Raw genomic sequence first — 23,506 nt, 5'->3', positions numbered from 1 at the left:
GCTTATTCAAAATACATCCTGACAAACTAGTTCATTATAGAGCTTGGCTTGTGAAATCTAATATTCTCCCCTCATTCCAGGAAACCACCCTGTTAACCCATTCAACGCCAAGCTTGTAAGCAGAGTGTCACTTTCCAGAGCCCTGCCCACAGTACTGATCTCAATGGGTTAATTCTACAAGTCCCAGGAATGAAAAATCTCCAAGCCATACAATGGACTACACATAAATATGCAATGCAGCTTTACTAATAAGGAACCTAAGCTCACAAAATATCCTACTTTTAACGGTCAATTGCATAATAGCCTGCTTTTATATATTCCGAGTAGAACATAGTCAGTCGCCAAGAAATGATAAACGGGGGACCAAATAATGCCCCAGCAAAATGAACAGTTTGTTAATAATAAATGTATCTTTTGTTTGCTTAATTTATTGCATACCTTTGTAAAGAATTATTTCTTAACATTGGTTGCAAATTTAATCCACACAAATAAATAGGGTAGAAATATTTTCCAAACTCAGAGAAAAACAGTACTCTCAGAGTACTCTCGCTACACACACACTACTGAAATGGATTACTTAAGCCAACAAAACATCTAGGGTTGGCAGATTCACCATAATTTCTCAGACATCGTATTTCTACATCACCATGAGCACTAAATGAAAATAAATTGATTAATAAAAATGAAAACAAATAGCAACAGTATTGATCAGTAAAGTGATTTTCCTCCTGCAGCATATGAGTGCTGCAAACTACAGGGCTGTTCTTTTAATGTACTGCAAATTGGAAGGACTTAAGTTTCACAGTGAATACAATTCTGGAGCCAATTTCTAAAAGCAGAGCAATCACCAAGTATATTACAATGGATTCCATGGTAACTGTTTAACATTTATATAATTGCCCCACAGTGACTTATTCCCTACTTATTCCCTAAAATCTTTTCAAGAATTTAATGCAGCTTTATAGGTCTACAATGAACTTGTTTTTTCTTCCCATCTAAAACAATGCATTGCCTGATACAAAAACACAGATAAATAGGACTGGACTAATTATCTGCCAGTCTCAGTAGTCGCACAGAGAAGGGAATATTTAATCAATTTTCTCTGGTTAGTACGACTGAAATTTAACTACACCCCCTGTGGCTTGATGGTTTTCTATTATGCTGTTAAGTAACCTCAGCATTTTTTGGCTTTTCTCCTGTGGATGTGTACAAAAAGGAAACAAAAAAAAATTGCCTCAGGGAATTAAGTGGTTAATCCAAGAATGACAAACTCTCTTGGGAACTGAAATGTGATCACTTACAAATGTATCTGCCTTGTTACAGAAGGCTTGCCTAACAGTTATATTGGGAGCCACATATTAAAAATGTCATAGACAGAAGAGCTGATTTGCATTATAAAAATGAGATGATGCCAATATTAATAATAATAATGGAATTGCAGGGGAAAAGTGCTAAAATGAGTCAGCAATCATTCATAATTAATAACTAATTAACACTAATTTTATGAACAATATTACCATTATCCAAACCATGCTACAACAGCAGCATTGAACTAAAATCACTAATAAGTTCAAACATAATGTATACGTAAACAGAATTAACACATACCGTACTCAAACACCTAAATTAAGTACCTTTAAGTATTTTTCCAGATAAGTCATCTAAGTTAGCTCTAAAATAATGTTTTCTACTATGAGGTATTAATAATGTACTGTCTCTACATATACTGTCTCTACATATAAATAAACCTTTTATATGAGAATAAATACAGATATCATTCATTATACATGAAATGCAACACCCAGAATAAACACAGCAGGTTTCACAGCTACCCCACATAAATAGAACATACCCCTTCAATTGCCACATTCATGAGGAAAGACATTGCAATTGCATAGAGGGGGAAAGAGGTACCGCAATGACACAAGTATGGCAAGGAGAACAGCAACCCCACAGCTAGGGGGCATTATAATCCATGGGTGTTGAAGAAGCACAGGCAGTCTGGGAGGGACAGCCTTACATAATAACCCCAGCTACAAGTTTTCTACAGATAAAATTATACATCACTAGCAAATTTACAAGTAGAATAGGCTTACAAACTCAACATATTTTTGTTTTTCCTATCTTTCTTAAAAAGTGAAACATAAGATTCTAAAATCTACAGAACATTTTCTTAGGGGTTATTTGTCCCCATCCAACCAACACCCCCACCCAGTTCCTACATCCATGTAACATCGCCATGTACAGTGCTACGGAATTTGCTGAAGCTATATAAATAATAAAATAATACTACTACTATACATATATTCATAGATTGTAATCTTGTTTGAGCAGTACCTTTTTTACCTCGTCTCTGAGAATTTTTGTATATCATTACTCTGAAAGCTCTGTGGAATATGTTGTCACTGCATAAATGCTAATAATAATAATTAATAATAATGTAAATGGTAGAAGCCACTGAAGCCCCATATAATTAGCAAGAAGCACTGCAACTCCACATACATGACGCTGCAACCCAAACATGGCAGGGTGCACTGCAAACTGCAATCCCCACAAACATGGCAGGGTGCACTGCAAACTGCAATCCCCACAAACATGGCAGGGTGCACTGCAAACTGCAATCCCCACAAACATGGCAGGGTGCCCTGCAAACTGCAATCCCCACAAACATGGCAGGATGCCCTGCAATCTCATGCAAATTCACATACATGGCAAACTCCACTGCAATCCTATATACATGGCAGGAGCACTGCAATCCCACATACATGGCAGGATGCAGTGCAATCCCACATACATGGCAGGATGCAGTGCAATCCCACATACATGGCAGGATGCAGTGCAATCCCACATACATGGCAGGATGCAGTGCAATCCAGCATACATGGCAGGATGCAGTGAAATCCCGCATACATGGCAGGATGCAGTGAAATCCCGCATACATGGCAGGGGCACTACAATCCCACATACATGGCAGGAGCACTACAATCCCACATACATTGCAGGAGCAGTGCAATCCCACATACATTGCAGGAGCAGTGCAATCCCACATACATGGCAGGAGCACTGCAATCCCACATACATTGCAGGAGCACTACAATCCCACATACATTGCAGGAGCACTACAATCCCACATACATTGCAGGAGCACTACAATCCCACATACATTGCAGGAGCAGTGCAATCCCACATACATTGCAGGGGCACTACAATCCCACATACATGGCAGGATGCAGTGCAATCGCACATACATGGCAGGAGCACTACAATCCCACATACATTGCAGGAGCACTACAATCCCACATACATGGCAGGATGCAGTGCAATCGCACATACATGGCAGGAGCACTACAATCCCACATACATTGCAGGAGCACTACAATCCCACATACATTGCAGGAGCACTACAATCCCACATACATTGCAGGAGCACTACAATCCCATATACATTGCAGGAGCAGTGCAATCCCACATACATGGCAGGAGCACTGCAATCCCACATACACTGCAGGAGCAGTGCAATCCCACATACATTGCAGGAGCAGTGCAATCCCACATACATTGCAGGAGCAGTGCAATCCCACATACATTGCAGGAGCAGTGCAATCCCATACAAGGCAGGGAGAAAGCAATGGCCATAGTGTGTGCACGCTGACTTTCAGCACTCCCATAACATAGGGTATTATGATGCAGACACACCTTTTTCATATACTACGAGTCCTAGCATTCGACCATTGGAATACACTATGCACAGCCGCTTCTATACACAGATAACATTACATATAACGGAAATACAGTACAGTAAGAAAGTCCCAGAATCCACAGACGGCAATGTATACAGTACATTGTGAATTAACTCAGTTATCAAAGAGCACTGTATAACTCTGCTATACCAACCCCACCTCTATTACAAACGGTCAACACATGACGGGGTTCGAACAAACACAAATAAAGTACAACACAACTCCATTGAAACAAACTATAAAACAAATAGTGCAAGTCAGTTCTGTATTGAGGATAGAGCTGTAAGCCCATGCTCCCACGGCAGTTAGAGGGTTAAAGGCATTACTGGGCATGGCTTCATTAATCACTTTCTCATACATCCTTTATACGAGATTCTAGAACTAATTACCTCGTCCCCAGTTACAGGCTATGACAGCTAAACAGTGCACGCATTGCTCTCTGCCAACTTGCTGTATGTCTACTACATGTCTCCCCTGTGATCACACACCCTATGCAATAGCACGGCTCTTACCCGTTAATGTGATTGTGCCAAGCATGGTCTTTCCTTCCGCTGGAGATTACTATCTGTTTCGATGGTATCCCTATGTTCACAGGCTCGCTGTACTTTCCAAAGGGTCACTTCTATTGCCAAGAACAGACTGCAGATATAAAGTATAAGCAGGCAGAGGAGGTATGCAGCCCAGTAAGATCAGATCCCGGCAAGTTGGAATAAAACAATTCACCAGCGTGGTCCACTCCTCTGCTGTTCTCTGTGGGATCTGTGAACTGAGAGGAAGGCTAAGCTAACATCCCCCTTTAATAACTTTGCTGGCAGAGTGATGACTGACTGAACTTCAACACACCTCCTTCCTCCAACCCCACCCTACAGTGATCCATTGTCTGCCAGTCCCCCGACCCCATGGAGAGGACTTCAAATTGTTCTCAAACTGAAGGTGGCTTGGCTATGACTCATCCAAGCTTTGTTTAAAGACCAATGGGTTCTTTCTCAGAATACAGAATTACCATGTGCTGATTTAAAGCATACCTTATCTTTTGAACTTTAACATTCCTTCCAGTTTTTTTCCCCTTTAAACCTCTGGGATTAACTAAATGTAAATTGAACTTTGCTTTTGTGCTCTCTTTCATTTAGCAAGTTGCTTTCACGAAGGATCACTTAAATCTTGTTAAAGGCATAAAAAGTTTCCTTCCCCCATTTCTTTGTCATGCTATGTACACTTGTGCCAAATGGGAAAACAAATCTGCATGTCTTTGTATAGTGATAAACTGATCTGCACATGAGAGGTTTATTCTAGTAGGACAGGATGTGACTAGTTAAGCATAAACCATGAACCAACTAATTTCTAGTATTTTCAATTGAGCACACATTGAATCTTCAGCTTAAAGCAGCACTGTCTATTTCATCTTTATGAAATACTCATTTTGACTGTGTTGGAATTTCATAGAAATTCCAACCCAGTCAAGAGATATACTGGGACAAAATACTCCTCCCTCTGACTTTCTTAGACTCAGTGCAGAGTCTAGGAGTCAATCCAAGGAATTGGCTGTGTCTATGGAGGATCCCGCGGTCTTGTGGTATCCTCCATAGACCTCAATGCTGCACTCTCGCACATGCGCTAGAGTACAGCAGTGATGTTGGCTACGAACAGGACCCTGCCAGATCAAGATGGGTGAGGCCGAGGTTCAGGTAAGTAAATCTTACCTTTACCTCCCCACCCCTTCCCCAGCCACTGCACCCCCAGCAGCGATGTCACCATCAGGGGACTTTGCAAAAAACAGTGACAATGCCACTTTAAGATCACTCACTGTGTTATGAAGATGCTAAATGAAGTATATATTAAAAAAATAGAATAACCTTTCCCTACCTTTAGTAAATAACAGGATTGTTCAGCCATATAGAAACACATTTGGTCAGACAGTGTTTAAAAATTGACAGTCTCTCTGATCTTGCTTGTTTCACTCCATGCACAGAAACAGTTATATTAAATATATAGTAAATACTAAAAAATAGAATTGAGTTTTTGTCTCGTTTTGCATATATTTTATTTAAAAAAAGGTTTCCTTTGTAAACTTGATTAAAGGATTATTATACTAAAAAAATAGTTTAGAGGTAACAGTTGTTGCGCTATAACCTCTATAGACTGCTGTAGTGGCTGTTTATAGGAGATTCCTGGAGCCCTCCTTGTAAGCTTGCAAACCATTCTAAAAGGACCACTAAAGGCACCCAGACCACTTCAGCTTAATGAAGTGGTCTGGATGCCAAGTCCCCCTAGTTTTAACCTTGCAGCTGAAAACATAGAAGTTTCAAAGAAACTGCTATGTTTACACTGCAGGGTTAATCCAGCCTCTAGTGGCTGTCTCCCTGACAGCCACTAAAGGCCGCTTCCGCGATTTACACTGAGTAAATCGCACTTATCTGACGCTGGATGTCCTCACGAAGTCCAGCATCAGATAAGATGCTTTGAGTAATGCTTTCCTATGGGTGGGTTTGGATGCGCGCACCTCTGGCCGCGAATGCGGCTCCACTCGGGAGCTGACGTTGACGGGGGAGGAGAGGTCACCAGCGCCGGGTTCGAGAGCCCGGTGCTGGATTAAGGTAAGTGGCTGAAGGGATAACCCCTTCAGCGCTGAGGGAGGAGGGCTCTCCAAGAGCCTATAGTGCCGGGAAAATAGGTTTGTTTTCCTGGCACTATAGGATCCCTTTAAATGGGGACCGGTCCCCAACTCCACTATTAAAGGAACACTATAGGGTCAGGAACACAAACATGTATTCCTGACCCTATAGTGATAAAACCATCATTTAGGTGGCTCCCCCCCCCCACCTCCCCTTAGCCACCCTATAAAAGTTTAAACCTCACCTTATTTCCAGGGCCACGCGGGTTCGCCAGCGCTGGCTCCGCCCCCTTTGTGACATCATCGAAATGTCCGATATTTAGCCAATCCAATGCTTTCCCACAGGCAAGGGGGCGGGGCCAAATGCCGTTTTGGCCAATCAGGACCTCCTCATAGAGAAGCATTGATTCAATGTCTCCATGCAGAATGTGGGGATGCTGAAAGGAAGAGCTGCTTACTGTGCAGCCCTGAGCCAGGAAGCCCCTCCTTCTCAGGCCTTCTAAGGAGTGGCCACTTGGAGGTGTCCCTTGGGGCAATGTAAACACTGCCTTTTCTCTGAAAAGGCAGTGTTTACATGAAAATGCCTGAAGTGAAATATTATACTCACCGGAACAACTACATTAAGCTGTAGTTGTTCTGGTGACTATAGTGTCCCTTTAAAGCTGGAGAGTCAGAGGTTCCTAAGCAGGAACTTCCATTTGTTGTCCCAAGCCAAGTCCTGCAATGCAGGCCCAGCTCACATGCAAAGTACTGATAAAAAAAATAACCAAAATATATATATTTTTTTATATAAGGTTGAAGGCATATTTCAATTAATAATTTCAGCCATTGGGCAAATAATATAAATAGCATGTTAGAACTTTAAATCCCACAGAATTGGTTGTGTTTTCATTGTTTATTCTACAATGCCCCAAAGTGCACGCCTATAATAATTATACATAATAGTATTAATTACATTTTAGGGTGGCAGCAATTTCACAGTACATGTAGGTATAAAGATAACTACAGCAATTTGACCACACCCCGCAGGAGCTTTCATTTTTCTCAGGTAAACGAAACATAGAAAATATGAATTTGATAAGTTAAAACTTTTTGGTGATTATTTAATAATAATCAAATACGTTAATGCTTTCATTACAATACTCTGTCTCTGTCTAAATGTGTCAAGACTGCTATACAAAAGAGGAACACAGCAAACTTGGCTCACAAATGAATAATGTAATAATGATCCACAGAATGAGTAAACATTTACAGACTGTACTAAGTATTTGAAAATGTATCTGGTTATTTGTTGGCAGAGTAGCCATGAACCCACCTCTATACATCATTTGTACAGCTTTCACTCTTCTGTGTAGTTTTGTGGAAGCAAGGGCAAATAAATGTTTGCAGAGTTTTGGAATGCATGGTAGCAGACGACACAGCTCTATGCACAGAAGAGTATTATCAGTGATTGATGCATGTGCAGTGCTAGCAGCGTTGCTCACAACATCAGTATCAAACACGGGTACTTGTATACAGCAAAGTGAGTGGGCAATTTTTGGAGCTTGAACTTTGGGAAGACTTCTATCTCTAAACCTATATTTGTCATTTGTTTTGTGCTAGGTTACAGCAAACACTGCTTGGAAGATAGTATAGCACAGCAAAGTACCTCCCAGAGAGTTGTCTCCATATCTAGTAACTCCACAATGCTGCACACTCACTAAAGAGTGAATTGTTGGAATTAATAGTGAATGTCAAAGTTTATGCCAACATATCCGAACTGAAAAATGGCCAACTTGGAGAGGTTTTAAAATTCCCCCTGGATTCCCAACAACTAATAACGGTTAGTGTCACATTAATGGATGCTGAAAGGGGTGAATAAGTACCTGTGATGAAAAAGAAATAGACATCCTGATTTTTTTTTTTTAACATTCCAGACCCTTACTGTATAGAGATACACTTCCCTTTCTCCTTCTAAAGAAATATGGGTTCCTCTTATGCAGCTGTGTGGCTTCTAGAACACAAATATTTGTCAGCTTCTAAATAGAGGAAATATTCCGTACATATTTCACACTCTGAACAAAACAATGATCAGCTTCATCTCAACTTTCTCCATCCGGTCCTCTCCCTATTTTTATGGGTATGTAGAGTACAGTGACTCATAACCCATTGAGCAAATTTAATCATTATGGAATTATTTCCTGCTATTCAATCTTAAACAACTTCCTCGAAAGACTGGGGAATATAATATAATATAATCTTGGAAGCCCAAATGTATTAGTAATTACTTTTCTAATCTGTTTTTTAATTATCAGTAAACTATATCTTTTAAAAATAACAAATACATAATTTAAAATGGAAGGGTGATGTTTTAGCTCTGTCAGTTATCAGTATTTCATAAAGATATAACCTTTATAAAATTCTAATTCTGACTGTGTTTGAATTTGCTTGAAATTCCAACAAAATCCAAAGATTCCATAAGACAAAAGAAGACTTTGCCTTTTGGTGAACCTGAGGTTGACAAAAGGTGGAGCATCACTACCAACTTCTGTCCAATCCCAGCAGCCGTCACAAGTTGTAGGATTCAGGCATGGTCTCGCTCATTACAAGATGTCATCTATGGAGGTGTTTTTCTCATGCACATGCAAAATATGCAGAAATCCCCAAAGAAAGCAACAAATTCACTTTAAGTAATGGAACATAATGTGCCAATAGCCATTTGACAATAAAGTTAATGCATTTTAATTGCCATGGTTCTGATCAGGTCAGATACAAGACTTATACTGGGATTAGCTTTAGGTTCATTATTAGAAAGCTTTGACATGGTTAATCTTGAAATAATAAGAGTAGCAGGACTTAACCCCTTAAGGACACATGACATGTGTGACATGTCATGCTTCCCTTTTATTCCAGAAGTTTGGTCCTTAAGGGGTTAAAGGGAAGTGGAAATAATAAAGAAAAAGGGAGAAAGTAGAACCTATAAATTAAATTACAGGTAAGTTTATTGAGGACTATAAAATAAAGAGTTTAGACAATAAGCCCCAGATAAAGTAGCAGGAAAACCTATAAGTGAGATTATAGGCAGAAGGTGGAAGGAGAACCTATAAACAAAAGTATAGGCACTAGTAAGAAGGAGTACCTAATTATAGGCATTAGGCAAGTATATGGAGAGATAATAGAAAACAAGAATTAGCCAATATGCCCCAGACAGGATCTTTCAGGATAGTTGCAAATAATTGGAATGTTTGTAAATATCCAGGTAAGATGCGTAGTTTCCGATAGGTGTACAGTAGGTTAGAACCAAAGCAATAAGGAATCAAAGTCCAATTTGGAATAAAGCAGGTTAGTATTGAAGATCAGTTTTTTCCCTAAACCTATTGATAGCAAGCAGGTTGTAAATAAAGCAGGTTGGTAGTATAAATAAGGTTGGTTCAATGATATTCAGAGTAGTGCAGGTTTTCTCAGTATGAGCCAGGATCAGATGTCTTGTCAGAATCAGAACATGAACTTCAATCAATGTAAAGCAGGGCTTGACAAATCTGTTTGGAATCTAGGAGCCAGCTAAAAAAAGTAGTTTTTTTTTTTTTTTTTAAACTAGCGAAGTTTATTTTACGAGAAATATACCATTCTTAAAGGGACACTATAGTCACCAGAATCACTACAGCTTAATGTAGTTGTTCTAGTGCCTGTAGCCTGTCTCTGCAGACTTTTCAATGTAAACACTGCCTTTTCAGAGAACACACTGACAGACACACACACACACTGACGGAGACACGCACACACCGACAGGGAAAAAGAGAGACACACACACACTGACAGAGAGACACACACACAGTGACAAGGAGAGACACACACACACACACTGACAGGGAGACACACACACACTGACAGGGAGACACACACACACTGACAGGGAGACACACACACACACACACAAAAACACACAAACTGACAGACACACACATACTGACAGAGAGACACATACACACACGCGTACTGATAGAGAGACACACACACACAAACATACATACACACACGGACATGCATTCACACACACACACACACACAGACATTTTCCATTTTAATTTGAATCCACCCAGCCTCCCTACCTTTGGGAGAGCTGGGTGGACTTTTCCTGCGTGTGAGGGAGCAGTGATGTTTAAGCGGCTCCTCTCTGCTTCCTGTAGTCATGCCGGATTCCGGATTGACATCATATTCCGGCTCCCGGTATCACTATACAGCGCGAGGGAGCAGAGAGGAGCCACTTGAAGATTACTGCTCCCTCGTGCGCTACGCCAGCCGACCACAGCGATGCTCTGCAGGCTGGCCACCTGCATGCTGCTTTAGGCGGCCACCTCCACGCTCCCTGAGCCAGCCGTCCACGCTCCTCAGGGTGACCAGCCGACTCCATTGTTCCCTTATCCTGCCTAGCTAAAGGGCTTCAAATCCCAGTCGCCAGGGTAAAATGTCTAGTCGCCATGGCGACCTAGCACCTGGGATTTGTCGAGCCCTGAGGTAAAGGCAAATTGCTTTAGCAGGGTGTGGCTTCTTATAGGATATTTAATGATCATGCTATGCAGGTGAGAGTAACTGAGGTTAGACTAGTGGTTAGGGAGGCTACTAGTGATGGAAAACTGTAATTGTAGAAAATAAAACAGCAGAAACATAATTTTGGTTGTCAGGATAGGATCCTAGACATTAATGTCTTTAACCCCCTTAAGAACCAAACTTCTGGAATAAAAGGGAATCATGACATGTCACACATGTCATGTGTCCTTAAGGGGTTAACTTCTTTTATTTAGACCATTGTTTTTTAATTCTCAGATCAAGACCCAAAATTCAGTTCCCATTTGTTTTTAGTGGTTACCCAATATGCATCATATTCATCAGGCCCCGGACAACTGCCTGCTATAAAATGGTTACTGAAGCAGTTCTGCCTTCTTAAGTGCAAATGAGATCACTTTGACACTGATAGTAATGCCATGTGTGGATGTTGGGTCTCTTTCAAATAAAGCTTAAGAACCACCTGCTTTAGAAGAAGAAAGTTTACATTTTTACATCTACACGCTTTCTAACATTGCCTGCACTTTATTTAAATAGGTGATATTTGCACAACAATGTAGGTAATTAAAAGATAGCAACTGTGATTCTTTTTTTACAGTGCAAATCAACCGCCAGTGCTGCCTGAAATTAGTGGGAGTTACAGTTGCAGGCAGCAGATATTACAGCTACAACAAGCAGGTGCCGCTCTGAAGTGTAACTCACTGCACTCTGGTGGACCGTCATCATCTATGCAGTACGGGAAAACAAAGCATGATCAGTCCATTGGTATATATATGGCAGGCTTATGCAATGTATGATCATATAATGTAACTAAATCCCCATTATTTTTTGCCTAGATAAGGTGTTTTTAAATAAAACCTTTTAAAAACTAATAAAATCTGTCAACATTGAAGTTGCTGTTTAGTAGATAGGAGAGTGCGCTGGATCTTGTGTATTGTTTATTGTATAATATGGCCCCCAGCAGCACCCCATTTAAGCATGTTCAGGTGAGTGCAACCACCCCCCCATGTTCCATATATATATATATATACTGTTAGAAAAAGGCATTTACAAATCTCTGTTTACAACTATATTAGAATACCATTCAATATTGTACCTACCATCTTTAACATCTGCTTCCTCCTGATGTCCATTTATATCCTCAGCCTGGGTACTTGCTTCTATTTCTTCTTTTTCTCCTTCTTCTCCAGTCCCGTTGAAGATAGTTATGTTACCATTTTTTTGCAATAGCTGTAAAAATAATTTTTTCACGTTTTAAAATTCAAAGTTTTAAGGCAGTAGAAGACAAATAAATCCAAACGTTTTATTGCAGTGGTTTCATCATAAAGCATATGTCCCAAAGATTATTTCTGAGTATTTTTGGTCAATATTTTTTCCTAAAATTAGTTATAACTAATCGTTTCATGATATTTAGCCATAAAAGTTAAACAATGTATCGGGAACACTGCTAATGTAGCATGGCAGGCCACAGGGTAGACAGTGTTACCCTCCAAAATAAACTTGCACTGGGCCCACCAACACAACATGCAGCACCTGTGCCACATTTAAAGTGACACTATAGTCACCAGAACAACTACAGCTTAATGTAGTTGTTCTGGTGAGTATAATCATTACCTTCAGGTATTTTCATGCAAATTTTCATGCACCTCCAAATGGCCACTCCTTAGATGACCAGTGAAGGGGCTTCCTGGCTCAGGGCTGCACAGTAAGCATCCCTGCCGTTCAGCGTCCCCATGCTCTGCATGGAGACGCTGAGTTTTCATCATGGGAAAGCATTGGATTGGCTAAAAATCGTCAGTTTTGATGATGCCACCCAAAGGGGCGGCTGACCCGTGGAGAGCTGAAAATACGGTGTTTTAACCCATTCTGAGGGGGCTAAGGGGGGCAAGAGACCTAAATGGTGGGTTTTCACTATAGGGTCAGGAATACATGTTTGTGTTCCTGACGCTATAGTGATCCTTTAAGGGATTATCAAGGCAAAGCAGATACTATTTTGTGTATAAAGTGCTAAAATCTGACACATTCTTTACTTGTTTCTATGGTGATTACTTGTTTAGCGTTTTGCCATAGAATAGCATGTTTTTCCGTTTAGTAATCCCCCCTAATCTCCTAATTAAGGTCCATTTATTACTTTTAGCAGTCCACCAACTGTGCATTCAGTTTTAGAAAATATTTTACAATTACTCTACGTAATAAACTTAAAACAGACTTAACTCCAATATATGTCAAAACTCCAGTATGTGTGCATAACTTCGAACAACATCAAAAAGATAATCTCCGGAAACTTTGTCTTTCAGTATACAATGTTAATTCAATAAATGCTGAGTATCATTCCTTTGCCACACCTAAATTCAATTAGTTATGTGTTCATTGATACATATTTTGTTTAATATATATTTATTCTATATAGGCATTCAATAGAATCAGAAGGATCCAGATTACTGCACCTATCCTGAACACAAAAAGTACAAATCCTTATAAAAGACCTGAACATGAGTCTTGCACTGTATCTTCCTTCCTCGTTACAAATCAGCATGCTGTTAGGATCATTACAAGGAAACAGATTGTTAAAGAGTACCTGTTATGAAAAAACACGTTATCAAGGTCAATACACATTGTAGTAGCCAAATTGGTACAACATGTGCACATACAATGTTATCACTAGGTTTCGTTTTTAGTTTTGCACTATATAGATAGTTAGTGAAATAATGCTATAGTAACAGCAAAGCTAGATAACCAGAGATAATTGCATAGCTTTACAACAAAAAGGGTTTTTTTTTTTCTTGTTTTTTTTCTAGTGGTTTTGAAATGCCTAGAGATCTTATTGGTGGGTTACAAGATAGCCCTGAAACCAATATTTCCTGAAGTCTTGACCTTTGGTCTTGCCGTTCTCGAAAACGCAGTCTGTAGGCTTTCCCATAGCTCTAAAAACATATCCAAGACTTGTTAAATGTGCAGAGGATGTGCTTGGACTCAATAAAATTGGGCTGCAAGCATGATCCTCTCTGCAAGGATTCTCTCAGGCCATCAGGGATCGCTTTAAACCTATGCCAACTAGATATGGGTCTATGGAGGGGACTGGCAGGTTCCTATTTTTACATTTTTATTACTATACACATTAGGTGTCTGACATCTCCGCTACTCCTACTGCTGTGAAGGGTAATATACAAATGCAACTAAAGCCAATAATGGGAAAAAATGGAAACAAAAACCATATGAAAATATGAATAAAAAATAAGATTGAATAAAAAAATTAGAATAAAAAAAATGTAAAATAAAATAAAAATGGGGGGCGGAGCCTGGACGCCAAGCCGAGCGGGCGCATCTGCCACGAGCTCCTGCTAGACGGGCCGCAAAAGCGGAGAAAAACGGCAAAGATATGGCACAACGACCCTTACGGGTGCACCACCCAAGCCGGGGATGCACCACCGATCAGGTGGACACTACCCCGAGGCCTGCCGATGCCGGGAGCACGGGGATGCAGCTGCGGCCTACTGGGGCTGGAGCCGGGGGGAGACGGCCGCTCTCCTCGGCGACGGAGCCCACAAGTGACATCACCGCAACCTACCCCCCCCCTATGGACCGGTGGGGGATATCCCGGTCCCTGCTGGACCACCATGTCTAAGCGGAAAGCAGACAAGCGAGCCCCACGGTACGCAGAGGCACCAGAATCTCAAAGCTCTCTTAAGATGGCCGCCCAGCGCGGGCCCCAGCGGGGGGTAGCCCAACCCAAGCTATCCACTCCTCAGCGAGAACACCTTGACTGGCTCTGCACAAGGCTTGGGGACATTCTACATAGCAGAGGCATACCCTACTACAAGGCTGAAGCATTGGTGGCCTCGTGGATCCGGCCGGCGGCAAGGCGCAGTCACTACAGGCGCATTCCTCAAGCCTCCAGAGCTGCTGTTCGGCTATGTAGGTTCCGGCGAGCCTTAAAGAGGGACGGAGCACCAGGCTTATCGCACGCAAGCTTCCACCTAAAGTCACACAAACCCGGGATAAACACACAAGCTACTCCAGTGGGGCACTCGTTGGACCGGTCTCATACGAGCCAGCGCAACTCTAACCAGCACCCACCCGCCATCAATACGACACAGGGGTACGTGCGGCTGCACACCCCCAAAGACACCACCGGAGCAGTTATCTGGCACAAGGACACCACGTCCAGAGACCCCGAAATTGTAAGGCCGTATCACCCACCCGGCGTATCTGAGACAACACAACAGCGGCACCAAGGTACGACCTGCCAACCCCATCAACCCACTCACCAACCCCAAATGGGGACCCAGCAGAAGCAACAGTGGCAAGATCACGCCGGAATACGCCATACAACCGAGGTACAAAGGGGAACCCCTCCGGCGAAAGCCCTTACCATGCGACCCTCAGTGCCCAGAGGCAGTACACAGCGATCATTCTGGCCAAGGGGCTTGGTATACCGACGGGCGGGCATAGGTTAACAAGGCCACAACCCCAAGGACTCACATGCCGTCCACCTCACCCAATTTACATGCATAATGGACGCTATCCTGACTCTTCTCTTCCTCAATGTTATGTTATGTGTATTGAAACAGTTCATTCTTGCCAACAGAAATGTATAGACATCTCTTCTACTACCTACTGTATATTTTATTGTATGCTCCGTCTCTTATCTCTATGTGAGTTTCATGTTCCTTTGGTCACTTGTACTTTTCTTTTCGTGTCGCTCTTACACTCATTGCATGTAGCAGTCCCATGACAAGAATAATGGCACTAGCCTGTTTAAATACTAGTTAATAAGCGTTGTTTTATTTTATTTTTGTTTATTTTCTTTTTCTTCCTTCTTCTTCATGATATATCGTATGTACTAGCATTGTTTAGTAATTTAAAGCATAATACCTAACGGAATTGTTCACTAATAGCATTAAAGCGATGTGACTAACGTTTAGATATCAAAAGCATGGTCACCGCAATGATTTAACTTGAATTAACTACCTAGCTACCTACACAAGCGACTGTCTCTACTGGTTAATATTATATTATAAAATGTGCCTGTTCATCTCGTGCCCCGCATGTTGAGCGTGGGATATGTTGGAGGACTGCTGTTGGGGCACCTCTTACCTGCCTGTGATATATATGTGCACAACAAAAATAAAGAATTAAAAAAATAAATAAAAAAAAAATAAAATAAAAATAAAAAAACAGCACAAATACATATCATAAATGCAAAACAAAATCAGTACTTTTGTAAAATATTAATAAATTAATATACTGTAAATTCAGCAGTGGCAAAAAACAAAAAACAAAAAAAAAACATTTTAATTTAAATTAAAAGAGCACAGACAGTGAAATCAGCAGATCAAATCTTCATTAGAAATAAGACAAAATTAAGAATATGGTGAAATGGTAAAAACTACTCAGGTATATGTATGTACTGCATTTCCGCTGACAGAATTCTGGACACAGAGCTAGACTAGGCAAATCTAAAAGCTGAAGAAAAATCCTACTAACCCGCATCCTATTTAGGAAAACTTGTAGAAATGTGTTTTTTCTGTTTATTAAAAAATAAAAACAAAAAAAACAACTGCATAAAATAAAGTTTGTTGTTCATTTGTACAATACGGTTCTGTGCTCCCTGAAATTTGAGCCTAAGGGATGTTTTGGCCACTAATCTTCAGTGATAACCTGCACTGTAACTATAAATGCACTGAAGTAGAAATTCATTAATACCCCACCTCCTATAGAATGTAAGCTTGTTTGAGCAGAGTCCTCTTCAACCTATTGTTCCTGTAAGTTTATTTGTAATTGTCCTATTTATAGATAAATCCCCTCTCATAATATTGTAGAGCGCCACGGAATCTGTTGGCGCTATATAAATGGCAATAATAATAATAATAAAAATACCATGGTCAGATGCAGAATCAAAACCTTGGGTACAATAACTGGAGTCCAGGCCTGTAAAAGCTTTTTCTGGTCAGAAAAAGGGCAGTGCAAGAATTATTGCATTTCTCTCAAACACCAAACCTTACCCTGGCATTCATACTTTCTCCCCTAGTTGTACACCGCTGCAGAATATGTTGGTGCTTTAAAAATACCAGCAATAAATAAATAAACATGAATAAATAATGGATACAAAATGATGTGGTTAAATACTCTTTAAAAGTATGATATATTAATACAATAGAGCCATATATATTAAATTCAGCTTGACATTATAAAGTTAATAGGCTTTAGGTCTATTTTTTTATTTGATTAAATAAAAAAGCAGGGGGAAGGAAGAGGGGGGAGGGGGGCTAGTGGCTCAATATCTTTCTTTAGAAAGTCCCATGAAACAATTGAGAATGGCTGTTCTAGGTCAGTCAATCCATCCCAGACTCGGTTTTATGCTGAGTCTGGGATGGATGTTTTGTTTTGTTTTATTAATGATGACATCTCTTAATTAATGCCCTCAGCAGGACACATACTGGTTCACAGTGCATTATGCCAAGCTACAGATAGTGCTCTGCATCATGTAGCAGCTTCTCTGCTTGTCAAACCATAATAATGTATAGGAACCGTGGAGGGTCTCCTGTCATTGTATAAATAAATGCTAACAAAAATAATACTTAAAAATGATACCAAGAAGTTGGAATTCTCTCAGAGAATTCAAGTGGCCAGCCCAGGGCCTTTTAGCACGAACAAGGCTATTAACTAAAGTGAGAATAGTAGAGAACATAAATTGAATTTAAATTTCAATGTTTCAAGTTGGACTATTTTGTTCTAAAGTTTTAAATTCACTTTGAATTCCTCACTTTAGTAAATATTTCTAGTCTCTCCGATGAAAACTACAATGCCACTTTTCCTTTAAAAACATTTTTATTAAAATTTAGCATAACAATCCACAAGTATAAATACAATGTCCTCTTATCACAAGGAATGGTTCACAAAGAGTACAAAAACTGGCCCTGCAAAGTCTGAGTAGGAGTGGCTCTTGCAGTGGGCCTCCCTTTCTTTATCCTTGTTTTATGGTTCATTGGTTTCTTATGTTGTCAAAGTAAAAATTGTGCATCAGGAAAGTACAATACATTTGACTATGCATTGCATTTGCTTTGTCCGGAGTCAAAATATCTAAGAGTTAATATTATATATATATATACACTGATACATCATCAGAGGAGTACTGTCGATATGCTTGAACAGGAAGCACCCACTACACACTTTAAATCCACTAAATTGCACCCACAACACAAAATGTATTCACTATACACCCACACTGCATCCCCAGGGCCGGTGCAAGGATTTTTGGCTACACAGGCGAATATGCATTTTGCCCCCCCATCCCCACCCCAAAAAGAAAAATGTAGTTTCACCTGTGTGCCTCGTAACCCCTCTTTTGAATATCTTACCCCCTTTAGTGTTATATATCCCCTCTTAAATGTGTTATCCCTGTTAAATGTGTTATCCCTTTAGTGTATTATATCCCTCTTTAGTGTCTTACAACCCCTGTGTCTCTTACTTGCCCACCAGCCCCTTTATGTGTCACTGTGCTTTAGTGTGGGGAATAGGGGCAGAATTGTGTGGGATAGGGACTTTATTATTATTATAATATATAAAGAGCCAATAAATTCTGTAGCGCTGTACAATACGGCTTTAGTACTGTGTGTGTGTGGGACTAGGGCTTTAGTCAAGGTGAGATAGGAGTAGTATTGAAGAATAGAGGCAGTATTGTGGGTGGGATAGGGACTTTAGCAAGGGGGGAATAGGGGCAGTGATGTGGAGGATTGGGGCCTTATTGTGATGGGGCAAGGGCCGTATTGTGGCAGATTGATTCTTTAGTATGTGGACAGGGCCCATATTGTGGGGGATTGATTCTTTAGTGTGGGGGGAAAGGGGCAGTAATATAGGGGATGGGGGCGTTAGTGTAAGGAACAGTATTGTGGGGAATGGGGCTTTCGTGTTGTGGGATATGGACAGTATTGTGTGGTAGGGATCGACCAATATTGTTTTATTTAGAGCAGATACCGATAACCTGTGAACCTTCAGGCCGATAGCTTACCGATATTCTGTACATTTACTGTATTTTTTTTTGCTAAACATTTTTTCATTAAGTGGTAAATGTACAAAATTTACATGCCAGTCAGATTTCTTTTTCATGTTTTCAAGAATATTTATGTGTGTGTGTGTAGTGGATACAGTGAGATTATTTGATTAGTAAACGCAGTGTGTGTGTGTGTGTGTGTGTGTGTGTGTGTGTTTAGTGGATGCAATGTGCTTGTTTGTGTAGTGGATGCACTGTGTGTTTGTGTAGTGGATGCAGTGTGGGTAGTGGATTCAGTTTGTGTGTTTGTGTAGTGGATGCAGTATGTGTGCATGTGTTTGTGTAGTGGATGCAGTGTGGGTAATGGATGCAGTGTGTTTGTGTGTAAATATGTACGGTAGGAACTCCCCTCCTCCACATCCCTTACCTGTCTCTTTGTGCCCCTGTTCCTCTCCCATCTCTTTTAGTGGTCCCTAACCCAGAGTTCATTTTCCCTTACATCCCCTGTTCCATAGTGTTCTTCACCAGCCCATTCCCTGTCCCATAGTGTTCTTCACCAGCCCATTCCCTGTCCCATAGTGTTCTTCACCAGCCCATTCCCTGTCCCATAGTGTTCTTCACCAGCCCATTCCCTGTCCCATAGTGTTCTTTCCCCCCCCTCTCCTCCCCCATAGTGTTCCTTACCATCCCCCCTTACTTAGTGTTCCTTTCCATCCCCCCTCCCCCATAGTGTTCCTTACCACCCCCACCACCTGTCCCATAGTGTTCTACCACCCACGTCCCATAGTGACCCTTAACACCCCTCCTCCCCCCCGTTCCATAGTGTCATCGTCCCCGTCCATTAGTGCCCCGCTCTCTACTCCTTGGTCCCCTCTCTCTGATGTGTCTCTTGGTAGCGTGGCCGAGCAGAGCAGAGCACCGCGGTACAGGAGATTCAGACACACTGCATCAGTCTCCTGTACCCGACCGGACTGACAGGAAGTGCTCTCTCAGTGAGCACTTCCTTTCATTCCGGCCGGGCACAGGAAACATAAGTTCCTGTACCGCGGTGCGCACTGTTACGCTCAGCCACGCTACACAGAGTGCCTGGCAGGAGGGAGCGCTGTGCGCCCACCTCCTGCTGCTTACTCTGATTTAGCTAGTGCCGCCTTATGGACGCGCCGGCCCACTCATTCATTATCAGTATTGCCGGTGATCATAAGCCAATACCGATACTTACAAATAAATCGGAATATCAGCCGATAATATCGGCAAAACCGATACTCGGTCGATCCCTATTGTGTGGGACAGGGGCATTAGTGAGGGGATAGGAACAGTATTGTTGGTGATTGAGTCTATGGTGGGGGGGAGATAGGAACAGTATTGTGGGATCTGGAGCTATGGTGGGGGGAGAGGTCAGGGGCTATGGTGGGAGATGGGATAGGGAGCAGCATTGTGGGGTACTGGGTGGATAGGAACAGTATGGGGGGTAGAGCAGCATTATGGGGATAAGGGAACAGGGGCAGCATTGTAACACACACACTTTTCAATACACCTGTCTCCCTACCTTTTGGAGACCTGGAGTGGATCCACAGCCTGGGGTCTAGTGGGCTGCTGCAGTGCTCCTCTGAATGAGCTCTGATCCAGATCCGCATTTTTTGTATAGCTCCCTCGCACGCCCTGTAGAGGTCCTGGGAGCTGGAATATGATGTCAGATTCCAACTCCCAGGACCTCTACAGGGCGTGCGAGGGAGCTATACAGGAAATGCGGATCTGGATCAGAGCTCACTCGCTTGGCCACGCTACTGTAGATGACCGTCAAGAGAGGAGTGCTGTGCACTTGTCTCCTGACAGTCAACTGGATATCTGTGCCCCCCTGGGCCAGAGCGCCCTAAGACAGCTGTCTGTGCCGCCTTATGGTAGCGCCGGCCCCGTGCATCCACTACACACATACCACATTCACTATACACACCCTCTGCATTAAGTATACACACATTGTATCCACTACACACACTGTATTCACTATACAACCACACTGCATCCACTATACACACCCTCTGCATTCAGTATACACACATTGTATCCACTACACACACTGTATTCACTATACAACCACACTGCATCCACTACACAAACACCGTATTTACTACCCTCTGCATTCAGTACACACACATTGTATCCACTACACACACTGTATTCACTATACAACCACACCGCATCCACTATAAACACACCGCATTTACTATACACACCCTCTGCATTCAGTATACACACATTGTATCCACTACACACACTATGCATCCTCTACACACACACTGCATTCACTACACAGACTCTACATCCACTATAAACATACATCCACTCTACACACTTCAACACTGCATCCTTATGAGCAGACTCAGGGGCAGATCCCCGGGGCCCAGACATTGAACTGTGTAAGGGGATGCAGTGTTGAAGTGTGTGTATCTATATATAGATACACACTTTGAATTCATACAATTAGAAGTGGACCTGCCCTGTCTAGGTAGGAAAGTCGAAACTAACCTCTAGATACTCCTCCACCAGCAATTCCTGAAACTGAACATGATACTGTATGGAGAGCAGTTTGCACTAGCTATCAACCAATTACTGACTACGGGAAATAAATGTAAGTTTGAAGTATACAATCAGACATTGTGAGTGATTATTTAGGGATTTATCCCTTCAATGCACCAAAAGGAGTTAAAGAGGTTAACATCATGAGGGAACGTTTGTGTTCTTTATGGTTACCACTATGGGGGTTCTTTTGTATTCTGTTAAAAGAGGACTTTAAGATTCCAGTGATCAGGACATGCTAGCTGTACTCTAATCACATCTAGCAGCACATCAACTCAACTGATGAGTTCTCAGTGAGCCTACATCTATCAATACACATAAATAATCACAGCTTTTTTGCAATTATAAGCCATGCCCACCAAAAAACTGTGATTATTAAAGACATGCTTAACATGTTTGTGGATTCAGCTAAGTGACATCATTATTAGTTACAAACAGTGGCATTCACTAAAAACCCAGATGGCAAAATGATGGTTAACATAGCTAAGCTGTTATTATAGCCGAATTTGGATGATTTCTGAATATCGGGTATGTTTACCTAAATTTTGCACTATGGATTTTATTTCATGGCAATCTAACTTTAGTTACTCTTCAATATTCTTTCAGTCATCCCTCTTGTCTTAAAGGGACACTATAGTCACCAAAACAGTGAGACTGCAGGGGCATGGTCTATGCACCAAAACTGCTTCATTAAGCTAACGTTGTTTTTGTGACTTTAATGTTGCTTTAATATAGGTTTTACATCATAAAAAAAAAAAAAAAATCTTAAAGGAAAAGCTTTACTGTTTGGAAAGAATAAAACTTGGAAATCAATTACAACTTCTAACTTCTAGTAAACCTTTTTTCATGCTCTTGTTTTCCATTAAATGCATATTAAAGATTTAACAAATTACATCGCAATCCATTTCAGTGAGAGCACAGCCAGGAACATAGAAACATTCACAGTAAATTATAAAATAGCTTGTGTTCTGAAAAGTAGTGCAAAACAATGAAAGCAGAGCAATCACTATGGAAACCAATGGAACCAGCAGGCACATTCCACTGGTGACTGCCCACTTTTCAGAACGTGTCACATTTTATACATAGCTCCAGCCTTCCATGGATTCTCCTCTTCCACAGAGGAGGTTCACAGGAAGATAGAAACACTCCGTTTTAGGATAGAACTAAATACAGATGTGTTCATGTCCACATTCAAGGTTAAATATAAAGTATCCTATGGTCCAGATTACTTAAAGGAACATAACATAACACCATAACAACTTCATCAAAATGAAGTTATGTTGTCAGGAGGTCCCTGGCACTTCCTTACCATTAGGGGTTAAGCAGTTCAAGAACGGTTTAACCCCAAAGTGGGTACTCTAGCAGGGGTCTTTCTGCCCCCGATCTCTCCACTTTCATGAACGGTTTAACCTCTAATGGTAAGAAAGTGCCATGGGCCTCCTGGCCGTGCCCAGAGTGTTCCTTTAATATTTATGGAAACTGTACTTGTATTTGTATGCTTCTAACAGACACCCATGTGTCTGATAATGTTTCTTGCTACTTCTAAGTAAGACAGACCAAAGTGTAAAAATAGATATTTAGATGTGTGTTAGTAGCCACTTATGTATACATGGCTAATCATATAAATATTTAATAGAATATATTTCTGTGTATAAGAGGAGAGGGAAAAAACGTATTACTAGCAGAAGCAGCTGAGATTTAAATGTAAACTACAGATTAAATCCTAAAAAGTGATACACAACTAGAAAAACATTAATTGGTCTGAAGACTTGAATATATACCTCTAAATTGTGCAGGCAACACTGCAGTCTAGCATATCACATAAAAATTCAGATTCACATGCTCAGCGTTACTCACCTGTGACCAGAGCTGCCATCATAACTTTTGGGGCTCCCATAAAAAATGACAGACTTCCCATCTGATACACATTCCCAGATACACCCATACTTTCAGACACTCTGTTGAAACAATAGAAAAACCCTCACAGACAAACACACGTTGCCAGATAGACAGACACCCACATGCACAAGGATATATACTGCCAGA

At 41.2% G+C, this 23,506-nt stretch overlaps 1 protein-coding gene across 2 annotated transcripts in view; it reads right to left on the bottom strand.

Annotated features, from left to right (window-relative positions):
• AKAP12 (A-kinase anchoring protein 12) overlaps positions 1-23,506 on the bottom strand; it is a 165,415-nt gene that overhangs the window by 22,827 nt on the left and 119,082 nt on the right. Inside the window, exon 2 of one of the 2 annotated variants that reach the window (XM_063443090.1) lies at positions 11,994-12,123. In XM_063443090.1, coding sequence (XP_063299160.1) covers positions 11,994-12,123 — 130 coding nt within the window. Of the gene's footprint in view, positions 1-4,252; positions 4,518-11,993; positions 12,124-23,506 lie in introns of those variants that run through there. The other variant, XM_063443091.1, reaches the window with a different exon arrangement.

This window comes from Pelobates fuscus, chromosome 2, assembly GCF_036172605.1.
Source record: "Pelobates fuscus isolate aPelFus1 chromosome 2, aPelFus1.pri, whole genome shotgun sequence".
Lineage (NCBI taxonomy): Eukaryota > Metazoa > Chordata > Amphibia > Anura > Pelobatidae > Pelobates > Pelobates fuscus.
The sequence above is the reverse complement of the archived record's forward strand: the minus strand, read 5'-3'. Positions and strand labels throughout refer to the sequence as shown.